At 41.8% G+C, this 27806-nt stretch overlaps 3 protein-coding genes across 13 annotated transcripts in view; 2 read left to right on the plus strand and 1 right to left on the minus strand.

The window, feature by feature from the left end:
- TTBK2 (tau tubulin kinase 2) overlaps window positions 1-17509 on the plus strand; it is a 92957-nt gene extending 75448 nt beyond the window's left edge. For 7 of the 10 annotated variants that reach the window (XM_066998703.1, XM_066998706.1, XM_066998705.1 and 4 more), the window contains 2 exons: window positions 5416-6683; window positions 7673-17509. In XM_066998703.1, coding sequence (XP_066854804.1) covers window positions 5416-6683; window positions 7673-8141 — 1737 coding nt within the window. In that variant the 3' untranslated portion in view covers window positions 8142-17509. The remainder of the gene's footprint in view (window positions 1-5415; window positions 6684-7672) is intronic. The other 3 variants (XR_010832079.1, XR_010832078.1, XM_066998704.1) reach the window with 3 other exon arrangements.
- A 2050-nt stretch (window positions 17510-19559) lies between these two features.
- LOC125182916 (uncharacterized) lies at window positions 19560-21950 on the minus strand. The gene is made up of 2 exons (XM_048065115.2): window positions 21299-21950; window positions 19560-20622 (listed from the first exon to the last, which is right to left on the minus strand). The coding sequence occupies exons 1-2, from the start codon at window positions 21804-21806 to the stop codon at window positions 19964-19966; spliced, it is 1167 nt and encodes a 388-aa protein (XP_047921072.2). The 5' UTR covers window positions 21807-21950; the 3' UTR covers window positions 19560-19963.
- A 113-nt stretch (window positions 21951-22063) lies between these two features.
- Window positions 22064-27806, plus strand: part of CDAN1 (codanin 1) — a 29014-nt gene continuing 23271 nt past the window's right edge. For both annotated transcript variants that reach the window (XM_048064889.2, XM_066998708.1), the window contains exons 1-3: window positions 22064-22306; window positions 24274-24974; window positions 26525-26749. In XM_048064889.2, coding sequence (XP_047920846.1) covers window positions 22211-22306; window positions 24274-24974; window positions 26525-26749 — 1022 coding nt within the window. In that variant the 5' untranslated portion in view covers window positions 22064-22210. The remainder of the gene's footprint in view (window positions 22307-24273; window positions 24975-26524; window positions 26750-27806) is intronic.

Consider the following 27806-nt stretch of genomic DNA (forward strand, 5'->3'; position numbering starts at 1 on the left):
TATACTTCTCCTGTTTATCCACATTATTAGCTTATTTGTAGAAACAGCCAATGTAGTTTAGTAAATCTATAATTAATTTTATCTTTTCTGCTCGACTTTAATCTGGGAAGGGAATGTAAGGGATACAAAGGATTAGACTGTAAAAGGTCAGAAGGAATGATAGTAGTAGGGAGGGAGGATTTTGAGAGGAGGGCTGTTCAGAACAGTAAGCTGGGTAAGACATCTACAGAGTTGTAAGTGTAGCAGTGGTTTGTTCATGTGAGAGTAACAGTAGGTGTAAATTACGGGACAGTGTGCTAACATTCCCTTTACCCTTTGATACAAATTGCAGTTCAGCTTTTTTTCAAGAGGTATATAGTTGTGCAAGGAAAATTAAGTGACTTAAGGAAAGAAAGAATCATGAAGAGGAAGGTGGTGAACTTGAAAGCCTAAGGGAGGTTGGTTGGTATTGATGAAGCTGTGGACTCATACTATCTCTTGTCATATTGCTGCTAGGCTGTAGAGCTAACAGTGGATGAAAGGAGAAGAAAGGAGAAGAGAAAAGATACATGAGGTTTGTTCTCACAGATACATGAGCTTTTCTGAGGTAGGAAAGAAGTTCTAAAGAATAAAATGATTAGGCTTAAGTGTCTTCAGAATGGTGAGTAATATGATTAAGGCGTACTAATGTGAGAAGTTACAAACAATGGTGGGATTATCAACTGGTATGTACACCATGTTTTTAAGAGGCCTGGAGTCCTGATGGCACTTGACGTGCTCGTAGAAGTATCAGGCAGCATGAGCAGAGGGAAGAAACTATATCTGTGAGGTCACATGTTCACCTGCTGGTGTTTTACAGTAATCTGTATTCACACCTTTCAGACTTAACAGCTTTGACAACCAAAACCAATATTTCATTCCTCTGCAATTTGCTGTATGTATTCATAGAGAATTTCATCCAAGCATATCACTTGCTATTGCAGCCTGTCAGAGGTTTAAGGAGAGGAAAGTTTGTCAGATGTCGTAAAAGATGTCTAGGAGATATTTATGTTATTGTTGTTTTGTTCTTTTTTCTTCTTAACATTCCACTCACCATACTGTAAAGCTACTTGAAGAAAATGCAGTCTCATTTATTGCCTCAGAAATCAGAAAAAAATTAAGAAATTACTTAGGAAAGACTAAAGGATTCAGGACTGTGGTGGTAGTAATTTCTTTTAAATATTTCAGAGTGAAAGGAGAACTTTGAAGTCATTGTTCCATATATTGTCTCAGTCCTTTTCAGTAATCTGCTGTATCATACCTTCTTTTGAAGTGCTGGAGTTGTGATAACCAGGTACATAATGTTATAAACTGATTACCAGAGTACACTGTGGGTCAGCATTTTAAATCTATTCTCTGCAATTTTCTTCTTAGATGAGGTGTCCACGTCACATTATAATCTTTGTTCATCAGCTTCAGTATTGTAGAACATTGACGTGGTTAGCCACAGAAATCTTACAGTGTAAGATTTTAGTTCATGGCACAAGAAAGGAAAGTGTGATGATTATTTATGATGATGTTGGGGTTTTAGTTTTTCATATTAGTTTACGTAGTATTTGTTTTGTAACTAGATATGTATTGGACAATCTTGAGATTTCTGTCTCCCTGATTTAGACTAAATAATAACCATTTAAACTAGTATAAAATAACCATTTAAACTTGCAAAAGCAAGTGTCAGGATCAGTCCTCCTCAGACTCCTTGATTATGCCTTCTGTTTTGCAAGGTTTCACAAGGAAAATGACTATTTATGGGATAATTAGGGTTACAAAACTGTATGATTTTTTTAAGTTGTTTTAAGGGATTTTATTTACTATTCTTTAAAGTGTCAGGAATAGTTGAGGCATGAAGCAAGTCTTTCATAATTAAAAGTTAGGATAGAATCTCCTTATCCTGCCACAGCTGCCAAAAAACAAAGGAACTGCTGCTGTGGTGTACATCTCATCCTCCTGGCCCCATCTCAGTGAACAGGCATCCACCCTCACATAAATGAATCTCCATCCCTTCCAGGGATATTCCTGTGAGCCTACAATATAAAAACACTAGCATTTGGTACATACATAACAATGTGTATCCCTTCATACTTTCAGCCAGTGAGATGTCAAATAAGATATCAGACACTGTTGATAAGCAGTGCCTCTTTAAATCCTGCTTGTTTCTTTTTGGTCTTGCTCTTTTATTTCTCTCTTGAAGCTGCACCTGAAGTTGTAACAACGCTTGCATGAGAGGCAGTTCTGCACAAGTTAAATTTCTTGCACATATAGATGAAATGTCAAGCCTAATAGGGATATAATTTAATCTTTGTGCTTTGAGAATAATAATAAGAGGATTATTGACCATTTGAGAAAACAAACTTCTGTTTGTTAGTGAACACAAATCAAGAAAGTGATACATGCATTCAATAAGCCATTTCTGAAAATCTGAGCTACTCAGCAGTACAGTCTTTGATGATACTTAGTCACCCCATATGCTTTACTTTCCTTCTCTTGTTCAATGTTTATCTTCCTTCCACAAATAGCTCCTGCTTGCTCTATTGTGGATTCTTCAACAAATTTACTTGTTTATTTCTTGGGTGTAAGGGTTAAATCTGGATTGGTCAAGAGAGACTGAAGGACTATGAAGTTCTTTCTCCAGTCATGGCAAAGGAAATGAAGTCTGTTGAAAACTGTAAACAGATTTCCCATCAGAGCTGGTTTCACTTCAAAAGGAATTGACATGTAAGAGACATGTCACTAGGAAAAGAGTTTCCATGTAAATATATTTATGCAAAAGATAGTTTAAATGCAATTGCAGCCCTTCTGGAAAAGTATCAAGAAAAGAAATATCTTCTGAAAAGGAAGTAACTAAGGATATTTTACCTCTGAAAATTGAGAGAAGACACCAGAATCTATTCTATTCTAGGGAAAGCCATCCTTCTTCAGAGATGTGTGGTGGTGTTTTTTTTTTTTTTCATTCCGAAGGGATTTGAATTGGCAACCAGAGTAGCTGATCAAGTAAAAAGTTTCGTTCCTCTGTTCTTTCTGTGGCTAACCTGGTGTGCATGGACTCTCTCATAAGAAAGCTTCTGCAGTAGGAAAGACTTCACTAACTCAAAAGGGAAGTAGTGTTTCTTTCAGCGGAAAGAGATGGACTTGGAATAAGATTAGATGAGGGTAACTGTTTTGCTGAAACTAAGTAACTTCAGTTTGTCAAGGTATTTTAATTCAGCAAGCATAAAGGGTATTATTGGCTCAAACTTAAAAATAAACTATTGAGAAGACAAAAATTAGTCTCTTGCTGCAGGTTTCTCTCTCTCTCTCTCTCTCTCTCTCTCTCTCTCTCCCTATTTCAATAAATTTAAATTCGGGGAAAATGCTGGAGACAGCTTAGGTCTACTTTGGAAAACAAGAGTTCAGTTATCTTATTCCTGCCTTTTTTTTTCTTTTTGTGCTGTGAATATTCCACTATCTGTAGCTTAACAACTCATCCTAATCATAAAAATACAAAAATCCCTTTTCTCCAATTAAAAAAAAAAAAAAAGCAAAGCACCATGTTTTTTAGTTTAAGGTCCAAAAACTGCATTAGCTAAATTAAAGTAGGTTAGGAATACATTTTACAACATAGAAATAATTTACAACCTAAAATAATTGTCTTCTCTTTAATTCATCTTTATGCTGAACTGTGATGTATATTTCATGTTCTATTCTAGTGAACTGTTTGCAAATCAGTTGAACATTTATGTTTCATGGAGGTAAATGTGCACAGTCATAATGATGCAAATGTTGTTATACAAGACTTTGAAGAAAATGGAAAAAAGAAAAGAAATATATTCATATTCAGAAGTATATAATATTCCTTCATTGTTACTTGCCATTTCTTATTTTGGAGAATTCCGCGTTTGTGAAGTTTGAGTACATGCTATAAATTGTTACAGGTCCTGGCAGATGGGCTCAGCTTCTGCCATCCAGAAGTACCAATATACTAAGTCTTTCAAAAACCTGTTCAGCTCAGCAGCCTGTCTAGATCATTTCTGCAACAAGTTCCAGTGAAATGTCTTCTGTACTACAGCAGAATCCTGCCAACATTGGAAATAGGTTATCACTAGTTGTCTCTTCTACCATCACTGAATCAAGAAAGTTATGTCCAAACCCAGTTTCCAGTCTTTTCCACTTCTGAGTTCTACAAATGCAAACTGTGTCAGATTCATGGGGCTAAAAATAAAAAAAGGAGCTGAACTCTATATTCGTATGGAGGAAGATGTAAGGGTAGCCCCTTGCTTTTGTCACATGTTATACATTTTACCAAATGACTCAATCCAAAATATATAAACCAAAATGTAGGGCTCACCTTGTCATTGAGCATGCATTCCTCCCTTGGCCGTAGAGGTAAAGCTCCTAGCACTTGTGTGGGTTCTTGCCCTCTGACCTCATGACTTGCATTTCTTACTGTGCAGTGGCCTGACTTCATGGGAAAGTAAAGAAGCAGTCTCCTTCTGGTTCTGCCCATGCTTGATGGGAAGTGGGGGAAGAGGGCTGGTGTCTCTCAAATTGGGGAGAGACACAAATACAGGTTTCTCATGTTAGGTTAGACGTGCTCTGACAATTAAGCTACGTACTAGAGGCAGCAATCACCGTAACCAACTGTTTTTTTACAGTGACTCTGACTCAATACTATATATAGGATTTAGGGGTGCCTTAAGCATATCTACTGGATTAGACCCATCAGGGGATTTAGGTGTGTGAATATTTAGTTTGTGAATCTCTTAATGACCTTAGGTAAGAAGTCCCGGCCTGCTTGCTTAATTAAAAATAATAAAAAAGGACAAAAGTTTCTATACGGAAAGAAGGCGCTAAAATTTGAGCACTCAGAAGTGTTTTCTGAATGAAAAGTAGGTATTGTGGGTACTGATATATTTAATTTGGCAGATAAGGTTTTTTATTACTTGTTTTGTTAACAAAGTATCTACATTCTGCCTAAATTGAAATTCAAGTCAGTTTCTGAATATGGACCTCACTGTTTTCTTTGTCTTCTGTACTTGTCTAAAACGTATTGTTGTGTACTTGTTAAAGATTTTATGTTTATTTACAACTTATTCTAAAAGTATTCAAACTCATGTAAAATGGTAAAAAGCTTACCTCTTAGGCTCTATCTCTTTTCCAGGAGTTTCCTTGCTAACTGCAACATTATCCACTGAGATTATGTTTGTGTTACACACTTCTGTCCTGGGATGATAGAATATTTTATTTTCCTATTTAGTTAGATGTAATTCATGAAGTTTAGCCCCTATTTGAACATCGTGATTCCTAGGAATTATTATATGATGTATCTTGTAGACATGGAATAAAAAATGCAATATAAAGAATGCTATCTATAATATTCCTGAACTTTTCACCCTTTCCTTCTCTAATTTTCCAATGCAGGTAACAATACCCAGGCCCTCGGTGGCATCCACACAGTCTGCTTCAGAGAGTTTTCAGTATGGCCACCAGCTAGAGAAAAGAGAGCATGATGTGCAATCTATGGAACACACAGTGGAACTCCCGTCTCCAAAGGAAGGCTTGCCAGGTTTGGTTGTGACAGATGATGTACTTCCAGGTAGTACCAGCACACCAGATTTGGTACTTCATATCAGCCAAGAAGAGCTTGAAAGGGAAGGACATGTCAAAGAATATGTCAGTGTCCCGGACAGTGGCCAAAAGGACCTACCTGAACAACATAGCAGGAGACAGGAAGAGAAAGAACTTGAAAATCTTCCTGTAGAGACTGAGGAAGAACAGCTTCCAGTAGTTTCTGAGGATGTCATTGAAATGCAAAGCAAAGAACAGAATTCTTTGCCAGGAAATTCAAAATCTGCAGAGGAAGAACTTCTTACTAATACTGAAGCTGCTGAAGAATCAAAGCCAAGGCCTGTCTGCTTGGTGCCAAATCAAGATGAAGTTCTGAAGTCAATAACACCTGAAACACCAGATTTTTCACCCTCAAGACTTATCAACTCACACAGTAATAGACAGGCAAGCAAAATAGCACCAGTTCAGGAAAATGGTTTTCATTCTAATAAGGAAGAAGTCCATATCCAAGACTTGCAATGCCACCAAGTGGCCCTTACTACTTTTTTGCACCAGGAGGACAAGAAGGAGAAAAATACTCCCAGAAATGGAGAGTTATTCCACTGCATTTCAGCGAATGAGAATTCTCATCGATCTAAGAAGGACTTGGTTAAATCTCCTTTTGTATTCAGGCAGAGCCGAATCCCAGTTTTAGCACAAGAGATAGACTCAACGTCAGATTCCTCTTCTCCTGTTTCAGCAAAGGAAAAGCTTCTGCTAAAAAAGGCCCATCAGACAGACTTGGTCAGACTACTTGTGGAAAAGAGACAGCTCAAATCTTTCCTTGGTGACCTCTCAAGTGCCTCTGATAAGTCACTGGAGGAAAAAATGGTTGCTACTCCAGTACCATTTTCTGAGGATGATGTATTATCCTCATTTTCTAAATTGACACTGGACTCTCATTTCAGCAAGCAGACGGAAGATAGTTCTTTATCTCCAAGTAGCCCTCAGTCCAGAAAAAGCAAGATACCCAGACCAGTGTCCTGGACTACCACTGATCAAGTCACCAGTTCAAGTTCAGCTCAGTTCTTTCCTCGGCCACCACCAGGAAAACCGCCTACTAGGCCTGGGGTAGAAGCTAGGTAATACAGAGAAAATAGAAGTCGGTTTTGAGGTTGAAAATGGGTTTGAGCTAGACTGCAGTTACTGTACAGCTGTAATTGTGTAGGTGTTCCATCCTTTGTTAACTCTTTTTTTTAAATGCTGGTCTTAAATTCTCTGAGAAATCTTACATTGTTGGAAAATGAATGAGGAGAGGCTGCTACAGAAGAATGAGTCTGCTTCACCTGTAATTGTTATATATCAATAGATGTGTAGTCAAAACTGTGAAACCTGCCAATCCATAACTAAATATTTTTTTCCAAGTGGGATCACTTTTTCAGAACTGTTGATTATTCACAAACCTGTAGAAATCAGTAGGATTTATCATATGCAGTCCCTTTGAAAATTAACTGTTCTTATTGAAGAAGCTTTAAGTATTCTGGTTTGCAGATTCCAGTCATCAATGTTCAGTCAGTTAGCTATGCTCTGATCATGGCTAAGTAAAAACAGTCAATTAATGGAGGGCAGAGTGAGCTCTAGAAACCTTCCTTTGCCAGTTCTGTGTATAGACAACCATTATCTAGTTTCTTCAGTGTCTAGATTACCAAGATAAAGGAAGTTATGATGTAATCAGTAGTGCAAAATCCTCTGAGGAAAGTTATGGTGTGCCTTGTCATCCGTTATTTGTGTATAGGAGTGTACTGATGATGTACAGGAATGGATGTACCCCATCGAAACAGGTGGTAAGTACTGCACTTCAGTGCACTTCAGCACCACCAGGAAATTTCAGTTTTCTTGTAAACACTTAGACTGTTTATGTGAGTGAGTTTATGTGAATGTAATTATTGTGTTTTGAACAACACAAAGGCCAAAACCTAGATCCAAACACCTCTATCTTACAGGAAAGTTCAGATCCAGATATCTGTTCTGAAGTGTAAGCTTATCCTTAGTTTCCAGTGATACTGTGTTTCTATATGAATTTCAGTGAATAGATTAGAAAAAAAATAATTTTTCTTCATTTCTTCTTAAGGTTACGCAGATACAGAGTCCTAGGGAGTAGCAGCTCGGACTCAGATCTTATCTCTCGTCTGGCTCAAATCCTACAGAATGGATCTCAAAGACCAAGGAGTTCTACCCAGTGTAAGAGTCCAGGATCACCACATAGTCCAAAAACACCACCCAAAAGCCCTGTCATCCCCCGCCGCAGTCCCAGTGCCTCCCCAAGGAGCTCTTCCTTACCCCGTACTGCCAGTTCTTCTCCATCACGGGCTGGGAGAACCCATCATGATCAGAGGAGTTCCTCCCCACATCTTGGGAGGAGTAAATCACCTCCTAGCCATTCAGGCTCCTCATCTTCTAGGAGATCCTGCCAACAAGAGCACTGCTACAGCAAACCAAGCAAGAATGGTCTGAAAGGATCTGGTAGTTCCTTCCACCATTCTCCAAACACTAAGACTCCCACAGGAAAAAGCAAATCAGCCACTAAGCTTAGCAGATAGGAACTGGGCCTTGACAGGTATAAAGCCGCCTCCTAAGTCTGATGCATGTTGTGTTTGTGTACTGTGTATTTAAAAAAATAATCAAAAAAAGTATATAAAAAAACAGTGTTGAATCTGCGCTTTTTAAAGAATGTAAGCATCATAAACTATTCATGAGAAAGCATACTGTGTAAATGAGTGGCCAGGCATTGGCTAGGAGCAGGCAGCAAGCAGATCTAGGAGAGGGGAGGTAGAGGCCAGAAAAAGAATGACTTGATAGTCAAAGAGGTGCAATGTATTTAAAGTCAAAAATATCTCCAAGGTGAGTGTTTTTAAAAGGGTATTTATTTCTATGTTTTCAGTTTACCTAGCTTAGAGGATTAGGCCTAATCATTTAGGGCCTGTCTCAAGAAGTATGTAAGAAAAAGTGAAACCCATTATTCCCAAAATCATGTCAGCACTTGGGAGATAAGTACTGCTCAAGCATGCCTCTGTCGATTTAAAAAAGCACACTGTTCAGAGGACAATGGTATTTCTACCTTATGAGTCTCTTTAATTTTGAGTTGCACACACCTTAGTCACTCAGTACTCATTTTGTCCCCTGTCTACCATACCACAGATTTGCTTACCTAAAGAAGTATCATGTAACTTGCCCCTTCTTGATTTTGATGACATTTTAAAAATGAATATTAACGGTTGCCAAGATGTTTTTGTAGTGGTATTCTGTAGAAATTTGTTTAGTACTAATTAGGATCCAAGAAGAATTCTTGGTTCCATTTTGTATACTTCTTCAGGAGACATAGGGGGTTCTTGAAACCTCATTATGTGGAATAGAAAACCATTCTCGTCTAGGAGATGAGAGAAAGGAGATGTCTGCAGTTGACCTAATGTCACAGATTTACAATAAATTGCAATGCATGTTAGAAAAGTTAGAAAACAGGAGTACCTGTTTTTCCCTAACTGAACTGTAAAAAGAATCCTTGTTACTATTGGCTTTTATTTTATTTTATTTTATTTATTTTTTTTCCCCATTGGTTATGGATCACTGAAATCACTGATCTTACATTGAGGAAACAATTACCAACCAAGATTTTTTTTTGTGCTCCTTCTTTTTGTAAAAACATGGAAGGCGAACACCTTGGTAGCTTCTAGCTGACAGAAATACACTTAACACCCCTAACAAAGCCTTTGTAAGAGTATTAATCAGCAAAGCAAAATATACAGAAAGCAATCATATTTTTGATGTTGGGTTCTTGTTATTCTTTTGCACAAATGGTTCTTTGATAACCAAGCTTTGTTGTCTGCCAGTGAAGTCCATTGTGTCTAATTCCTCCTACTTTTTTTTAGTAGTTACTTAATAATCTCTTGTGGTCTACTGGATCTCTGTAAAAAATATAACGGTTCAGCACCTTTTGCTATATTCAAAAGAGAATAGTGGGTTAGAACAGTAACACACAAGAATGCAAGCTTAAAGAAGGTGCAGCCAGCTCTCCCTGGTTATACCTGTTGTGGGGATGCTGGATGTGCAGGAGACTTTTCAGTTGCTGATCTGCTTGCTGTAGTCATATGCCTCTCCAGCCAGCATCTGTGCTTTTTTATTTAACCTCTGCCAAAGTAATACCTTTGGATTAAAAGGGAGTATTTTGTCTCTGAGTTAACACATTCTAATGCTGCATTAAAGCTGCCCTGGAGCTGCACTGAATTTCACTTGCTCTGTCAGACTATGTTGTTTTTTTTTTCTTACTATGAATATGTGTATTGTTCACCATATGTAATGTAGCACAGTGTGGAACCTTAATTTCATTCAGGTTTCAAGCACTACAGATGAATGCAATAGGTAGGGTATACCTGCTTTTTCTGAAGAAACTGTACCATTGGAAAGTCTTACTCCTTTGTATTATATTGTATAATAGGTACTATAACAATAATTGCATGTCCTCATGGTAAATTATATAAATATTTATATATACATATATGTATATGCTTATATAAACTCACTCTCATTTTTCATTTGTAATTTATGGACCACAAATAATACAGTTCCCTTTCTGTTAGTTCCTGAATACTCCTGGCGTTACATCTCCTATATCCCCCCTAAAAATTCTGGAATGCACAAAATCTAATAGCCTTTATACCTTGGTACAAGATTGAAGACTGCTGATTTCTCAACCAGCCAATGTTTTGTCTTGCAGCTTTCTTTCTTGCTTTAGAATTGTGAGTACATTTGCATATGAACAAGAACAGAGACTCAAAGGTATTTTTATTTTTTGTTACAAATAGGGCTTATTGATTACTTGTTTTTATTTCATAACGTGAGTTCTTAATTGTTATGAATGCTCATGATATAGGAGCAGTAACAGTCAATGAATGCCTAGTAGATGAATGTGACAGTAACAAATTCCATCTTTCCTTCCTGTTTTCCTTGTATGTTTCATTACAGTATACCAAAAGAAAAAAAAAAAAAAGAGCATAAGAGCATATAGTCCCATTTGTACTATTTCTGCCTTGGGCACTGCTGGAATTATTTGTTAAGGTGGTGTGGCACCTTATAATTCTTTTTCCTCCTCTCTCTCTTTTCTTCCCATTTTTTTTAGGGTCTTTTGAGCTCATTCCTACATTAATATGGTCAGTTTTAGTAGATACCTACTTTATGCACCCTCCCTTGAAATGCTGAAGTTGAGGTGTTTGTATTTTCTCTGCAGTGTAGCAGGATCCAAAAACAGGTAATTGTTTTACAGGTGAGAAAGAATATAGCACCTAAGGTTTTTTTGTGCTCTCTCCAAAAATACAGACTTATCCATTGTTGCACTTTACTATATATGGCAGGGGGGTTGGACGAGTTAGTCTTTAAAGGTCCCTTCCAACCCAAAACATTCTGTATAAAATAAATCAATGTGGTAGAAAATCACCTGTACTTGAACTACTTGCCAATTTAAAAATAGTAAACTATGCCAAAATAGAGAAAGAGATGTCAGTCATGATTGATGACCCAGGCTTCTTTCAGTGCAATAAGAGGTAAAAGGCCTGTATATCACTGATTGCATTTTCCTGTGTATTCAACAGGATTTAGTGAGAAAATCATGAAAATAGAAATGGGGGAGTGGTTGTAAATAATATGTCTTGAACTACTCGCTCTTCTAGAGGTTTTTATTGCTTAATACCTTCCCTCCAAAACATACAGAACTGCATACTATAGACTAATGTAGCAATCAGTTATGTAGTTAGATAATGGCCAGCTGATCAACTAATATATAGATTTTACCTTAATATTTCTAGAGGGCCTGTATGATCATCGAGAGCTCTGTAAACTCCAACATTTGCATATGCAACTGACTGCATAAAACTGGCAAACATATATGTGTGTGGCCCTTGTGCAGAGGGGGAATGAAGTGTTTATGGAGGGTATCTGCCACAAATTTTCAGGGACGGGAAGATTTTTCTTCATCATTTAGAACAGCTGTAGATGTTCTGCATAGCATTCAGCAGCTTATACTGTGATCTTTTAGCTGGGAAGCAATGTAATTCAAGGAGCTGTTGCTTTGTGCTCTTCAAGCCTCCATTTCTTTGGAGTGCAGTGCAATGGAGCCATGGCATGTTGTGGATGCAGATGCTGCATGTGTATTTCCTCTTTATGGTGTTTCCTGTGCTGCTTCCTCCAGCACTTTGAAGCATTTGTAGAGACATTGAGGCATGAGGCCTTTAAACTGAAATAGAACTTGGAAAGATTTCACACAGACTTTTGTGCCGCAGTTTTGCATGATATAATGAATTTGAGTGACAACCTCGAAAATCTATGTTACTATCAATAAAACTCATTATTAATTGCAAATGCCAATTACTATTTAAGTAAAACCCTGTTAAAAGTAATAGGTGTCATACAGTAGAACAACACTGGCAAGTTGTATGATGGTAGGCACCTATCTAGTACTTAAGCAGGATCAGTAAGCATAAAAAACATCAGTGCTCAAAGGCAGGAGCAATATGAGGTTTTAACTGCTAATATATACAATTATTCAGGAAGTGCAGACCCCTGGGGAGTGACATGGGGCATTCATTACAGCCAGCAGCCACATCCTATCTTGGGAAATCTGGACATATCCTTGCCTTGAAGTCTGCATGTTTGAGATCAAGATTTCTATCATATCCCGCTAAACAGTCTGGATGTGGAAGAGAGGATCTGGTCCTATATATTTAAAGTAGCTTGAGAGATTTTTCATCTGAAAAGCCTTGCAAGAGCTCTACCACTTACAATTTGTGATTATTATGGCATTAACCATAGCTGGCAAAACACACAATTTTGATTTTATGTATATATAAATATACATTTGTACATGTGTGTATATACACACTTATATAGATACTGTATACTATATAGAAACAGACATATTATATATGTGTATATATATATACACACATACTTACGTGTGTATATATACATATAGGTAGCAACAGTCTCAGCTATTGCATCCTGTTTACTGAAGTTCATTTGCCAGAGTGAGCTGAGGCCTGTGGTGCTTTGAATTCGTCTGATCTCCTCTTTATCTACCATAGTTTTGCTATGCCCTAATTCTGATTCTGTGTCTCTTCTATTTTACAAGGCCTGATCGTACAGTCCTACTTTGGCAAAACTCCCTTAAGTCTTTCTTATCGCAGTAATATTTATGCAATGGTTGACTACAGTGCTCCTAAAAAACAGATTGTTTTTCCTCTTTGATGAGAATGTAGACAATGCCAGACATACAGTACAGACTTTCCTGTACACAGAATTTTTCCATAATGAAATAGACATTTGTGTAGAACACTAAGAGGCATACGTTCTAGTAAGAAGGTGGTTATTTCAATGTTTTAAAAAGGTCTAATTGCACATTAGGGATTCTTGCCTCCAATTTTTATATATATGTTAAATCAGAGAGAACTTGAATATTTTAGAAAGGAATAGCAAAATAGAAGAGAGCTCAAACTCATTAATTAGCTCAATAATTAACTCATACTGGTCTTGGGTTTTTCATGAAGGGATGATCCCATGAGGTGATCAGAGCCGTGCCTCTCTGTTCAATTCCAGTGAGGGAGGGGGTTTTCAGGTGTCTAGGTTAACACCGTGATGCCATGCAGCACGTTCTCCATATGCTTTTCTAATATAGAGAGTGGTTAGAGAACTGTCAGCTATAGAAAAAAAAAATCTTGACAATTATCCTTTAGATGCGCATTCCTATTTCTGAAAGGTGGAATAGCAAAGAGTATTTTTATTCTACTTTTTTAGCTAACCAAGTAGGCAGTGAACTGAAGGGTTTTTTTTGCTGTTTTGCTTTTGGCTTAGCTGTCTTGCTGACAATTTGCAGTAAGCAGTAACTTTGGTAAAAGGAAGCAAGGCTTGTTGTTTCAGCTACATGCGGTATGTGGGCGTGGGTCATACTGTTCTTAGCTAACACATGCAATCACATAAACACATGCACCTCACACAAGAATACCTCAGCTGTCCATTCGAAGCCAGTCTTCCTTTCCCCTACATATAACATTTGTAAAAGAGAAATTATATAACAGTCAGCCTAGATTGATTAATAACTACCTGGAATTATGTTAAGATATTGTAAAATGGAGAAAAGTTTATTTAGTCACAGTAACAACAAACCTCATTTGCCTGTGGCTTAAATAATTGGTTTAATATAATAATAATTGGTTTAAATAATAATAATAACCTCTGAGGCTTTTTGTTTTATTTTGTTTTTAAGGAAGAATTGAATAAGAATGTATTGTTTTAAAGTCTAATCTATTAACTTGGCAATTGTTCTAGCCATTCAGGTTTGAGTACGTAGGCTGATTTTACTCTCTGTTGTTGGTAACACATCCTCTCTTAACAGTAGCAGTGACAAACCCTCTAGTACTTTACATTGTTGTGGGATAATAGATACTGCTTTTTCCCAATTTCTAGCTTTCTGCAATGTTTGGCATTTATGCAGGCTGTCTACAGGAGTTACACATTTTCCTTTTGAGAGGCTTCTTCAGCATTATATTCAGAAGCAACCATGTGACTGATGCAACAAATTTAGCACAGAGCAAATTATGACCTGCAGAGCTCAGCAGGGAACCAGAACTTGGTCTGCAGGGTACCCAGAGCTTCTGGGGACTGACCGGTCTTCTCCAGCCTTTTATAGCTGAGAGAGAGAAAATGTCTTTTGGAGAACAGGATTGTAATCACAGTGCTCTGAAACAAGCCCTGTGAATCCTGTTGTTACTTCTTTACCACAGGAGAGGCCCAGCTGACCGCTTAATCTGCATGCCAAAAGTTTTCGTGAGAGTCTCTGGTTTTGCTTCAGGCATGTCAAGATTCCCATTAGTGTAGTGCAAAAGTAAACGCACAAAATTTTACATACCAATACTGAATGTGGATTTGAAGTTTCTGCTCTAGGCTTTGAGCAATGCCTTTTTTCGAGTGCGAATGTTAGCATATGTGATTTATGTGTTTTGCTTCTGTTTCTCCTCTGTCCACATGAATAGCTTGGATCCTTGGGAATTCTTGCTGTTCTTGTGCACGTGAAACTTTCAGTAAAGTCAGTATAAGGTCTTGTGATTTTTTTAGCTTTTCTTTTTCCCTGCATAGGGACTTAGTGAATAAATTCACTCTATAAATACTACATTTGCAGTTACTGTATTTTAAATTGGAAAATGCATATTTTTAATTATCACTATGGCATTACATGCCTTTTGATCCCCCTTATCAGTAAGAATTACTGCTCAGAGTCAGCTTTGGCCAAGAATCTGTGGTTTCTTCTAAAAACAATACCACGGGTGGGCTACTCATAGAGGTCCTGATCATCCCCAACTGCCTGTGAGAATTCAGCTGGAATTAATTTGTTACAGATGTTTTTTTTCCTTTTTAGATCACTTGATCTTTGACCTAACTCTTATGTAAGGGAGCTGTAATAGCAGCAGACCAGCTTGCTCCAAAAGGTACGGTATAATTAGCTTGGTCTGCCCGGCTCCAGATTCTTTTATACCCCTATGTGCTGTGTGGCAGGCAAGGTCGTAAATGTTTAACACAAGGTGTGGTGGGTTTTGTTTTTGGTGTATTTCACATCTTTTCCTTCTGTCTGACTGGAGATCTGGATTGATTGCCCAGCAGCCTTCTCTGCATCCTCTTTGCTTTCTTTGGCTAGAAAGCAGAATTTGAAATTCTTCCTGAACTTCTAACTGTCTTTCTATAGAATCAACCCAGAGACAAGCTGCAGTGTGTGTGTGAACGATGTTAATTTTCAAATGCTTTCCTATGAATATCCAAACCAGTAAATTAAGGAAATCACCAGCAATGCCTTCAGACAAGTACTGACTTCTTGAAGCTGCGAGCCAATGTCCACTAATCTAAAATCTCTGGGCAATACCACAAAGAATGAAATTGGTATGTTAACTAAAAATACGATGTTGTCACTCCATAATGAATTAAGCACTCAATAACACAATCTGCAGCACAATTAAATTAAGTAGAAAGTGGTTCCGAGGTTGTTTGTTACTATTGAGGAAGACAAGTGTTGAGTCCTTCAAATTCTCTTGCTCAATAATTGCAGTTCCCTTTCCCCTTCTTGGGAATCTTCTAAGCCATTCTTTTTCTTTTAAGTTTGCTCAGGCACCCAAGAACATAAAGAGTTGATGCCCTTGTAATGGTCATTTGTACATAAAGGTGTAATTATTTATTTTCTCATTTGTACCATATCAAGGCTTTGTACAATGTTTTAAGTTTTGTTTTCAAATTATTTTGTATTTTATTTTTATAAACTGGTTCTAAATAAAATATTCATTCAGCATGCAAAACTTCAACCCTTGAGTGTGTTTGTATGGTGATTTTACTACTTACAAAGTTGAATTTATTTATTTTTTTACTGCTGCACTGTAAACCCTGTACTTTAAACAGAGAAAAAGCTTTGATTTTTTTTTCTGGTACAAGAAAGCAAAAAGCAAATGTCTGTTGGTACTACCACATCAAAAGTCAGACGCTCATATTGCAAATCAGAATGATTGGATCAATGGGAGTTTTACTGATTTGGCTGGCTGGTGTGTTATATAATAGTAAGATTAGAAAAAACTCAACCTTCCTCTTCAAAACCCTCCCTTTCTATTTGCTCTTGTTCTTATCCATACTCTCTGTATTCAATGATTGCCATGGTCAACTCAGATCAATTTTAATAACAATATGGTGGATTTCAGCCTTGTTATTGTGAAAGGCCAGCTACATTTTTTTTTAACAAACAAAATTGCAATTTCTTACTTAGTCTGAGGCCATGTTAATCAGTTACTTCGGAGGTGTCCGGTGTCTGGACATAGTCACTCTGAGCTTTCACAGCCTCTTGTAAAATTACATCCTCTCTGCAATAGTGCAATACACTTTAGCTGCAGATAGCAGAGAAATTAATGAACTAAAGTTGTTGCTGAATCTGAGCATTTATTCCATGCGGAGATGCAGTGTTAACCAGTTGCTCTAATTCTCTCCAAGATCCTTTCATTTCTCTTCCTAGTAATACTAGATAAAAGTAGTGTCATCATAATTTATATGTGGTTTATGTGCATGCATGTCTTAGTCCTTGTATGCTGTGGAAAATACTGCTTACTCTGCACAGCAGAACGAGGTTGTTAGTGAAGTCCAGAAGAACTGGAGGAAATTCCTTGGATCTCTTTCTTGGCATTATCACTGTTACGCCATGTATATGAAGCAAATTAAAGGCCAGCTCTGCCCTTGTTCTGTTAAGAGCAGCCAGAAATGTAATGGCGTGCTTCTGGAGGGTGTGTGCTTTTGGCATTCTCAGCAAAACCATCATTTGATCACAGAAAAAGGCACATAAAGAAATAGAAAACTGGATGTATTAATCTGAAGGTGAAAATAACAAATTTACACGCTCTGTGCTAGAGACAGGTGAGACAGGTAGCTCACTGAGCTTTCATTATTTAATAATGAGCTTACATAATTTAATATCTCATTATTTAATCTAAATAATCTTTCATTATTAAGAACACTATGTAAATGGTGATCATACCAGAAGTGGAAGATTGGTCTTGACCTGGCTCCAGTATACCTTAGCAGTACATTTGACAGACTGTGGGAAAGATCCAAGACTGGAAAAAAAACACTGCAGGAGATCGGTGTTGAGGTTTGGTTGTTGTTTGACTGTTGAAGTGTCTTTCAGCATCACCTGGCTTGCCATCTTCATTAACACAGGAGATCCAGTCCACTCACTCTGCTCTTGAGATCATACTGCACTTCTCTGCCCTTGGACTGTAGCTTCCTCTCATTTAGACTTAAACATGAGAAAGCTGTTTAGTACACACAGGCTAGCTGTCCCTAGAAAGGCTGTAGTAAATGAAATGCAGGAATTAAAAAATTGAGAAAGAATTGAAACACCAAAAGAATGTTGGACAGGAAAGAACTGGCTATTGCAACCCAGACAAGCTCAAACCACTGCCCAGAAATACCAGGTAAGCTTCACATCACATCTTGCTAATCCAACCTGGAATGTCACATTATTAAGTGGCTGCTTTGTTCATGAGAACAAAACACACATGAAGGGTATGTGTTTCGGTTACAGAAAACACTGCTCCAGTGAACCCATCTGTACTAAAGGGAGAGAAATAAAAATGTTTCCAACAGGTTAACATGGAAAGCTTGTAACAATGCAGACTCAAAAATCACATTTGAAAGAATTCATTCTTTCCTGTTTTCAGAGCCAGCAATTTATGAATAAGTCATACCTGTCACCTACAGCCTCACCTTTTGTTAGGGACACCTGAAAATGAGAACCTCCTCTTCTTCAAGGCATAGCCCCTGCATTAATCACAAGTGCTTCGTTGATCAGCGAAGTATTCTTGTCATTTTATAGCTGTAATTGAAACAGTACCTGGCTGAGCTTTGGGATTTGACATCCTCTTCCCTCATTTCTTTTTTAGATAGTTCTTTTGAGCCACCTTAAGAATTTTGTTTCCATGCTTCGCTCAGCAGTGCCTCAGAAGAAACCTGTTAAAATTCAGCTGTCCTAAGCATGATCAGACTCTTGTACAGACTTGAGGTGAGATACCTTAATTTGAGGTAACTATTCTAAGTGTGTAACTGGGGGTGGGAGCATTCCTTGTATTATTCCTTCATGCTTGCAGCTAGTTACCTCCCAGGTTTATCACATTTTAAAGTAAATGGCCTGATATCCTAATAAATAAAGGAAGTGATCCTCTAGTTTTCTATGGTATAGTGCTCTGTCAAAGCTGACCACAAAAAGGACATATCTTACCTAATGTTTTTGTGTTCTTACGCTTCTGGGAGAGTAGTAGTTGGGTTGCCATTCTGTATGTACATCACTTGTTTGCTATGTTCTTGTGGCAGGAACACTTGCACTAAGTCACTGGAAAACTAGAGACAGGTGGTCATTAGCATAGGCCAAATTTATCCATAGAACATGAATATTGGTGATAAATGTTTAAGAGGAGGACCTGAACGACTTTTCAGGTGATAAAAGTGCAGGTGAGAGGGTTTCTGTTTTAAGTCCAGTAAGTACACTGCACATACAAACATAACACCACTGGTAATTTTGAATTTTGCAAAGCAGAACCACTAATATACAAGATTTAAATACACAAGCCTTAAACACATTTTAAGAATAGCATCAGTGACAATGGTTTCCTCCTATTTAATTATGAAAAGATGTTTCTTTGTCACACTAAGAAAAAATAATTCGTTTGTGCTTGTTTCAGGGTTGGCACCTAACAGGTTACTGTTTCCTCAGATTTTTCCTTTTCTTTCTTTTTCCTTGGATGTATAGTTAAGAGAACGGCAGTTTTTCCTAATCTCTCGGACAGGTGAAGATGAAAACATCTCCTCATAAACTATGCAAGAGCATTTGTTCTATCTGAAGTCAGCCCCTGCCTCCTGTAATTTGTTTAACAGCAAGTCTAAATTCCGTTTCATGTAAAACAATATGGAAACTTTTTTTTTGCTGTCAGTATTTCAATGGATGTGGTACTGATTCCAGAAAGCTTGCAAGATCTGGTGAAGACACAGCCTGCTTCTAAGCCATACCAGGAAGTTACTCTGTATTAAAAACAGGCATCACTCATCCGTTATCGTTTTTGCTGTATTTCTCTATTTTAATCATGTGACAAGAAATAGCCTACTCTGCTAGTGAAGTAAGGCAAAATGCCTCTGAGAAGGTGCATTTGACAAGCTGGGAATGAACAATAGCCAGGTGGAGTAAAGCTGTATGAATTCTGGGAAGTACATTCATGAATCAACAGCCCAATCCTAAACTCTTCCTAGAGGAAGCAGGTATGCCTTCCTGATGCCTCGCACAGCTCAGACTTAACAAAACAAGAACACAAACAAAACAAAACCAACCAAACAGAAAAACATAACCAAGCAAACAGCCTCAACATTCTAATTGTTAGAAAAAGCAACTACTTTAAAACATTAGCTACTTTTGCCATTTTTAATAAAAAAACTAAGCAACTGTTGTAAGACAGCTCCTGCTGGTCAGTAACCTTAATGTTACTTTTTCACCCCACTCTCACACCTTTTATTTTCCCAAAAGGTCACATTAAACAAAAGATAATACAGACAAGAGTCTTAGTCAAAATAAATCTGTGTTTTTGTTTAAGAGAGTAAGAGGATAATGAGTACAGAAGAAAAACATTAGCCAGCTGCAACAGAGTTAACAAACAGGAGATTGGTAATTAGTGTTTAATGCCACCTATAGTGAAATGTTTCCCACTGGGAAAAACGTGGGAGGCAAGTCCATTTTGCTCCTTCAAAGTCACAGGCTGGAGCAGAACATACAACAGCACCTAACACCACAGTCACTGTACATATATTCAAGTTTTTACACGTCTGCAAAGCAGAAGTAGTAGCAGCCATTTGGATGTTCTTTCTTAATGGTTCTCAGGGGGGGCCTAGGAAACTCTGAAGGACCTGGTTCTTGTGACATGGAACTGGAACTGCAGCTGCTGCTTCTGCTGCTGCTTCCCGCCACTTGCGCTCTGCCTCTGTCCTCAGTGGGGGAGACCTGGGGAGAACCTGGGCTCAGGTACCCGGCTGCGGTCTGAGTAGAGGTGGTGGCGTACGTGGTCGGGCCAGTGTTGTTTTTCACATACACGTTTTTGATAGCAACAAGTGTCTGCGCCATGATGCTGAGGCTGTTGCTCAGATCTTGCATGCCTTGCTGCAGCAGCCGAAGATTGTGGTTGACACTGTCAAAGCCAGACTGGATCACCTGCATCTGGGTCTGCTGAATCTGCACTAGGTCCGCTTCAGTTATTTCATTTTGGTCTGCCTGGGGCCTGCCTTTTGTTTTGGCTTTTACTTTCCCAGAGGAACCACCACCTGATGTCCCCAGAAAAGGTAGTTGTTCTTGGCTAGGCGGAACCACTGCCATGTCCTCAGAGCTTTCTTCTGGCTCTACCACTTTCACTACTATTTCTTCTTTTAGGTTCATCTTCTCAAGACCAGGTTGATGAGATGGGCCAGGATCATCGTTAAATCCTAGAGGAGTTGGGGGGAGAGGAAAAGCAGAGGAGAGTCAGTGAGGAACCTCATGGTGAGATATGTTCTTATCCACTAAGCACAAACATTAGCCCTTGAACCGAGACTCCACAGCAGTGACTTGCACTGCATTACCTTTGACGTGTCTCTAGAATACACACTACCTCTATAGGTGGGGGAGGAAAGTGTAAAGATGCATTCACTTGTTAACTGTATCTTTGTATCCTACAGTTCCCTCACTGTCCCCACCACGGTGGCCAAGTTCAAGGTTCCAAAAGACAAATTTCCACTGCAAGCTCATTTCGTGCTCTATTGTGTGCCTGGTAACCCATAACAGCGTGGACTAGGCACTGCTTGCAAGAAATCCCTCAGTTTGAAGGTAATTGTTTCAGTGCACTAAGGCCATGTCTCTTGTAGACATAAGAACTTATGTACTTGCAGGGCTTTGGACAGCCCAGCACTGTGGGCTGGCGTTTTATCTTTGCGTTTGCAAGGACAGAGCCTACAAGCGTGGACGCAAGCATCTGGGTCTAGCACCTCACGGCCACCGGGTCTACTCTCATGTGCTGCTTTGATGCGACTTGGACGGTGCGCAGCGTGCAGTCCGCCAGCCCCACGCACACACCGTGCGTTTTCAAGGGGCGAAGGCAGCGCCCCGCGGGGGCCCCGCACTCACCCATCTCCCCCACGGCGGCGCCGGGCAGCTCCAGCGTGTCGATGCCGCCCACGATGGGCACGGCCTCGGCGGGCAGCAGGGAGCCGTAGGCGCGGTGGTGGTGGTGGAGGCGGTGGAGGTGGTGGTGGTGGTGGTGGTGGTGGCGGCCGGGCGGCGCGGCGGCGGCGGGCGGCATCTCCTCGGGGGCCAGCAGGAGGCCGAGGCCGAGCGCGGCGGCGGGGCCCGGCGGCCCGCAGCCCTGCGACAGGCGGCACAGCTTGCTGCGGTCGCGGCGCTTCAGGTCCCGCCAGCGCTTCTTCAGGTCCTCCACGTCGCGGGGGCAGGCGGCCACCGGGTTCACCTTGTGCCGGATCAGCTCCCACACCTTCCGCTTCTGGCCCGGCGACGCGCGGCCCGGCCCGGCGGCGAACAGCAGCTGCTCGTGCTTCAGCACCTGCTCGATCAGCACCTCCGTCTCCGCCTCGTTGAAATTGGCCTTGCGCCGCTTCGGCGAGTCCTCGGCCATCATCACCGGCCGCCGCCGCCGCTCAGGGGGGCCGGGGCGGCCCGCAGGGGGCCCCCGCCCGGCGCCGGCGGGCGGGCGCGGAGCCGCGGGGGGCGCCGCTGCCCCTTCCCCCGCCCCGGCCCGCGGCCGCCGCCGCCGCCGCTAGGCCGGGCCCCGCGCCCTGCCGGGGAAAGGAGCACCGCGCATGAGAGGAAAGGACGCGGGCGGCCGGCGCAGGCGCCCCGTGCCCCGAGTGCTGACATGGGGAGGGGGCCCGGCCCCGGGCCCGGCCCGCTCCGCCCCCGCCCGCGGTCCCCGCCGCCGGCCCGCCCCTGCTGCTGCTCCTGCCCGCTACCGCCCGGCACGGCGCGGCCCGGCCCGGCCCCGCCGCGCCTTGTGCGCCTGCTCGGCGGCGGCAGCGGCCGGGAATGGCGGCGGTTTTGGAGCTGCTGCTGCGCGAGGAGGTGGCGGTCGGCGCCGTGCTGCGCTGGCTCCGCCAGGGGCCCGGGCACCGCCCCGCTGAGGTAACCGGGGCCGGGGCCGGGGCGGAAAGTTTGCCCGCGGCGGGCTGAGGAGACCGTTAGGAGCCGCCGGGCCCGGGGCCTGCAGCTCCGGCCGAGGGCTCGGTGTGGGGCCCGGAGCGAGCTCCTGGCTCGGTGCTCGGCCCGGCAGGGCCCGGAGAAGGGTCCGGCAGGGCGGCGGGTGGGCTCCTGCTGGGCCCCGGCACACCGAGCTGTGCCGTGGGCATGTGGGGGTTCGCGTGGTTCGTACCCACAGACCGGCTCTGGGCGCTGGTGTTTCGTGATAACGTAGGGAAAGAGGACCTGTAGTTAAAGCACTTGACCAGAGCCCCTCGGAACGCACTGAGGTAAAATCAGGACCCGCTGCTGTCACCCCAAACTTGTGTGGGAAGAAGCACCGCAGGTCGTCCTGTGCTCCTCAAAGGGTGACTTGCAGAAGTGGCCCTGGTGGCACGGGTAGCAGAGCACAGGGCTGCGGGGGCTCTGCTGACTGACTGAAAAGTTTGGCCTTGGCGGGAATTGCTGCCTGCCTGTCATGGCTTGGAGCAGCCCGGCTGCTCAGGGTGAGGGAGCAAGCGGCAGGCTTGCGGCTGGCAGCTGTTGACAGGTTGCCCTTGTCCCACAGGGGAGGATCCGCACCTCTGTTAGCTTGCAGAGAGAAAGATGAGTGGAAGCAGGTTGTACTCAGAACACGTTGAGAAACTGTCTGACCTTGTGCACAGACTGTAACCTTACCTGTCAGCCTCTACACTAAGCCCAGGTGGGCACCTGAGGGAATGACAGAACATGTCTTGCTCTAGCTTTCGTGGCAGTTTCTCGCTGGAGCTGGTGAGAAGCTGGGTCTTCGGCCACCTGATGGGGTTTGTATTCTGACCCGTTTTTCGCAGAGCATGAGAGTGCCCCACTGACAGGGGCTGCCTGTCTGTTACCGGGTTGTGCCAGTCCCGTACTTTTCTAGGAAGCTGCACAGGTTCCACGCTTTCAAATCAGAACTTCACTGTTGGTGTCGAGGATGGCAGGAGACAAATCACGGCCCTGCTTTCACTGCCTCCCTTCATAGAAACAGTTCCTTCCAAAATAGTGTTTGTTCTCTTTTTGTATAGTGGAGACGTGAATGTGCCTGCAATTATTTTAATGTTAGTAAGGAGTAAGTTGCTGTCTCTGAGAGCTTCTTCTGCTATTATTGCAAATGTTGCTGAATGAATGCCATTGAGAGGAAACAGAAAAGTATTAAGAATAAAATAAATATTAGCCAGCATACAGAGCCTTGAACTGTGCATGTCACATGAAGTCTTTTTGACTAGTTTTATTCTGGTAAGATCACCATCTGTTTTGATTTTACATGTGTTGATTCTGTGGTGATTTTTTTTGTCTTGTTTAGGTTTCTTAAGTATGAACTTCATGTACCTCATGTACCTTGAGGTTGCGTGGTCTCTGTTAGAGCTCTGTGGGATCTCAAACAAGGAAATTATTTAACTGAAATGGAAGAGCAGTTTCCGTCTTGTATTTGGCACTGAAAGTGCTTAAATGTTTGTTATTACAGCACCCCTCTGTGGGAGCAGGGGGTATTTGTAGATGAGTAGGTAATGGATAAGTTGCAGATTTTATTTTTTTTATGTTAGAATTATCCATCTTACTTTGAAACATTGGACTTAAAGGTGCCAGTTGCTCCATCTTCTTGCTGGCTGTAGCTTCAGTATTACGGGTGTCTCTGGGAGACAGTTCTGCCGATTCCCAGTTGGAGACCAAAGTGAATGACACCATCTGAAAACTCCTGCCAAAATGGCTTGTGTGGAGGGTGGGTTACAGATCTATGACTGGTGCTATGGTCACTTGAATTTTAGTGGCCTGCTTTGACAAATCATGTTGGTTTTTATGGTGTATCGCAATCCCACAGTAACTACTAAATGAGTGAAGAGAAGGAATCAGGTAGCATCTTTATGTTAATGCTTTGTCCTCTTTCCTCGCAGGAGAACCACATCCATGACAAGCTGGTGTCTCTCAGTTTGCTTCAGAAAGACTTTGTGCCTTTTCTGCTGAACTTTTTAAGGGAGCAGACCAGCCAGATCCTGACTAATGGACCCTCTACTCCAGCTAAAACTCCCAATTCCAAGGCCCACGGGAGCCAAAGGACAGGATCAGAAAGGAGAGCAGGCCATGCGACTAGCAGCCGAGTGCAGCTCTTTTCCCAAAGGACTTCGGTGACCTCGTGCACCACAGATACCAGCTTTTCCCCCGCTGCTGCATCCAGTGGCTCTTCTTCCTTTTCAGGGTCAAACCTGTCAAGCCCTTGCAGCGACTTCCCTAGCATGGCCTCCAGTAGCAGCCCGAGCTTTGGGTACAGCCCTGTGCTTAACCACAGCGAGAGGCGCTCATCTCAGAAGGCCAGCCTGGGGAGCTTCCTGACAGCTACGCCCGAAGCCCTGCCAGCGAGGCGAGGCAGAAGGAAAGGCGGCAGTGCAGTCAGCGCTTCTGGCCGGCAGGTGCCTCGGGATCTGGGGCGTTCCCTTGCTGAAGAGGAAGATGGAAAGAATGACAGTCCCTCGTGGAGTGGAGGGAGAAGAAAGCGGAGTGAAGTGCCTCTTGTTTCTGCTAGATCCCCACCCAGCCAGCTAAATCTTAACAACCTGGAGGAGTTTCCACCTATGGGTGCAGCCTCTGGCTGGACAAAGTAAGAGCGAGTCTGCCTCACTGCCTCGTTCGTGTTGCGCTGCAGGTTACTGTTCCTTGACTAGCTCATCCTATTGTGCGTGTCCAAATACAGAAGATGCTGTAATAAACAGTACCTGGGGGCTGGCTTCTTGTTCTCCTTGGCCAGGAGAGCCTTGTAGCAGTTGCCATGTAGGGGAATATGGTCAGCTTTCCGCTCTGAACTCAACCTGGTTGCCTCTTCAGCCTTATGATGTGCCTGCAGCTTGCCGTTTCACAGGCCAGCTGATATGAGAGTGACCACATCTTTCTCCTTGTGTGTTCTAACAAGTCAGCATTATCTTTGCTCTTCACATTTCTTGTTTAACACAATAGCAATTGCTAATGAAGAGCAGTCCTGGAAGGTTCTTCAGCTTTATTGATGCTAGGGAGAAAAGCTTTTTGATTGATGTTCTGTGAATTCTGGTAATGAACGTTAGTGCGCGGCTTCATTTGTGTAATGCAGTTATGGACAAAATAGCTGGCCAATACCCGTGTTCTCTTTGGTCTTCAGCAAGCCCTGGCCTCCCTGGTGACTTTGCCTTTTCTTCTGGGTAGCCGTTTGTTTGGTGGTTGCCTCAATACTTGTATCTTTGAGATTTTACTCTTTAAAATCTTCATTACCAAGTGTAATAGTTTCATATCAGCCTGTTTGCTCTGTAAACCAGGAAGTGGCCTCTGAAAGTGGGACTTTCTAGTTGGACAAGTAAAATTTCAGCTAAAAATCAGTAAGTCTCTGGGTCTGTATGGGAGCTGTGTTTGTGGAGAACATCCTCAGGCTGGCTGTCTAGGGTGCAGCTGCCTGTATAATGCTCTAGATAATGCTTTGGCCAAGGGAGATAAGGTGTATTCCGAGAGTGGACAGTAAGTCTGTTTTCCTCGGTTGCACTACACCCAGCTGGGGAAAAAGGTCATGCGGTGTGTAGAAGCCAGCACTAGAGCAATTTTGAGAACCCTATAGCAATTAATGTGTAGCAACCAGCATTTCCTTGAGAAATGTAGTGCTTTATGTTCCGTGTCTAATTTCCTCTTTCTCTTACTGTATTACAAAGCCTCTTCCTGAAGGACCAGTCTAGGTAGCTTGTGCAGGAGGAATGGGTTTACCTAAACTTAAAGGGTAGCTCAGGAGCCTGGACAGGAGCCCGCACTGCTACTGATAGACAGCGGCAGCTTGTTTGTTTTTTCTTTATGGTTTTGTTAGAAACTGCTGGTGAATTTATTTTTTTGCTAAAATAACGCGTACCCTGTCCTCTCAAACTAGACATGTTTGGAGGAGTGGTGTGGCACTCTGTGTTACCTGCCCTGTGCCGGCAGCGGGCTGTTTTTCACCATCTGTAGCTCCGGGGCTGCTGGCAGTGACTAGAATCAAGTCAGCAACTATAGGTGAAGTTTAGAAATTCACTATCCTGACTTGATATCCGGTTTATTTCAGCATTAGGTTCTTCTGGAGGAGTTTAATGCCTATCAGTCTTGCAACCTAGTTTCTTCTGTTGTTTTGGTGATTTCAACAAAATCCCTTCTCAACTTTTTCAGCAAAAGTAAGCCGTCAAGGAGAATCAACCCCACTCCTGTAAGTGCCGAGCGCCCCCTTTCAAAGCCAAAGACGTGCTTCACTTCTACGCCTGTCAGCCAGTCTCCAGCTGCTCGGTTTTCATCTGGGTCAAACCTTGAGGCCTTTAGTACTGTCCAGGAAGGAAACCTTACTTCTGTGATAAGCAGCAGCCTTCAAGAGGAGAGGGAGATGCTGAAGAAAGAACGGTACGGTCTGAGCATGATGGTGATAGGCTTGTATTGATTCTTAATTCTCTTAAGATGGTACCAATGTGAGAGTGGAAATGAAGACTATCCGAAGAATATCTAAACCAGATATTGGTAACCTCAAACTATACTTTGCCTAAACATAACTGTGACTCTGGTATTAGACTACGTATTAACGCAGTTAGCTCATGCTTGTTGTTTTGAAGGTGTGCTGACTCTGGAACAATGACCCTTATTTTATCTTCAGGAGTCTTTACAGCTTTCTTATGACTGCCTCTTCATGGGTTTGCACGTGTCATTATCTCCTGTGCAGCTTTCCTTAAGTTGCACAAGTGAACCAAGTGGGTTCAAGCTACAGTAACTGGGCTGTGTTTGAAGACTGCAACTGTGGTGGCAGGCACAGTTTAGTTTGAAGAAAATGAGTTAATGTTGCAAACGTGAGGAAAGTGTTAACGATTTTGCAAGTTAGTCAGACAAACACTAGCTTGCAGTCAGAGCATATGGGACATGGGTAGCATGACATTATGTTTTTGAAGTTGCTACTGCAGCTATCTATTTAAAATAGTGTGTGCTGGGAGGTGAGGTGAATTCTAGCTTCAGGTTTTGTGCCTGATGTTCAATTACTGCGTGACTTTTGTTCTATGTAAAATAATCACCCTTAGACTGTGAGGATTCATGTATTTGGGGGAAAAAACAAACAAACAAAAACAAAGCGCAGTGGTATAGAAACTTTTTTGCAATTGCTGACACAACTGTTAATATTCGTTGTAGCTTTTGTTCTTGGGGAAACTATTGGGTACACGTGGTTGGAATTCTTTCCCTATTAAGCCTTGCAGTTCACTCTAGTGGGACCAGAATTGGCTGAAACTGACCCACCAGATTCTCATGAATTACCATTTGTATGGGGCTTGTAACAGAACTACTCAGGTTCAAACCTGCCTCTGCACTTCAGTGAAGCACATATTCCAGTCTGAATTCTACCTGAAAGGTTCCAGTAATCTGTACAAACTAAAGCAGGTGAAATAGCAGTATGTGAGCTGGGTTTGGCCTGTGAGGT

This window comes from Anser cygnoides, chromosome 5 (genome assembly GCF_040182565.1).
Source record: "Anser cygnoides isolate HZ-2024a breed goose chromosome 5, Taihu_goose_T2T_genome, whole genome shotgun sequence".
Classification (NCBI taxonomy): domain Eukaryota; kingdom Metazoa; phylum Chordata; class Aves; order Anseriformes; family Anatidae; genus Anser; species Anser cygnoides.

Bases quoted from the DNA above. Each gene is read 5' to 3' on its own strand.
- LOC125182916 (XM_048065115.2), bottom strand. From the start codon at position 21,806: ATGATGGCCGAGGACTCGCCGAAGCGGCGCAAGGCCAATTTCAACGAG. The intron at 20,623-21,298 runs GTGAGTGCGGGG...CAACTCCTCTAG, and splicing joins CGCCGCCGTGGGGGAGATGG to GATTTAACGATGATCCTGGC.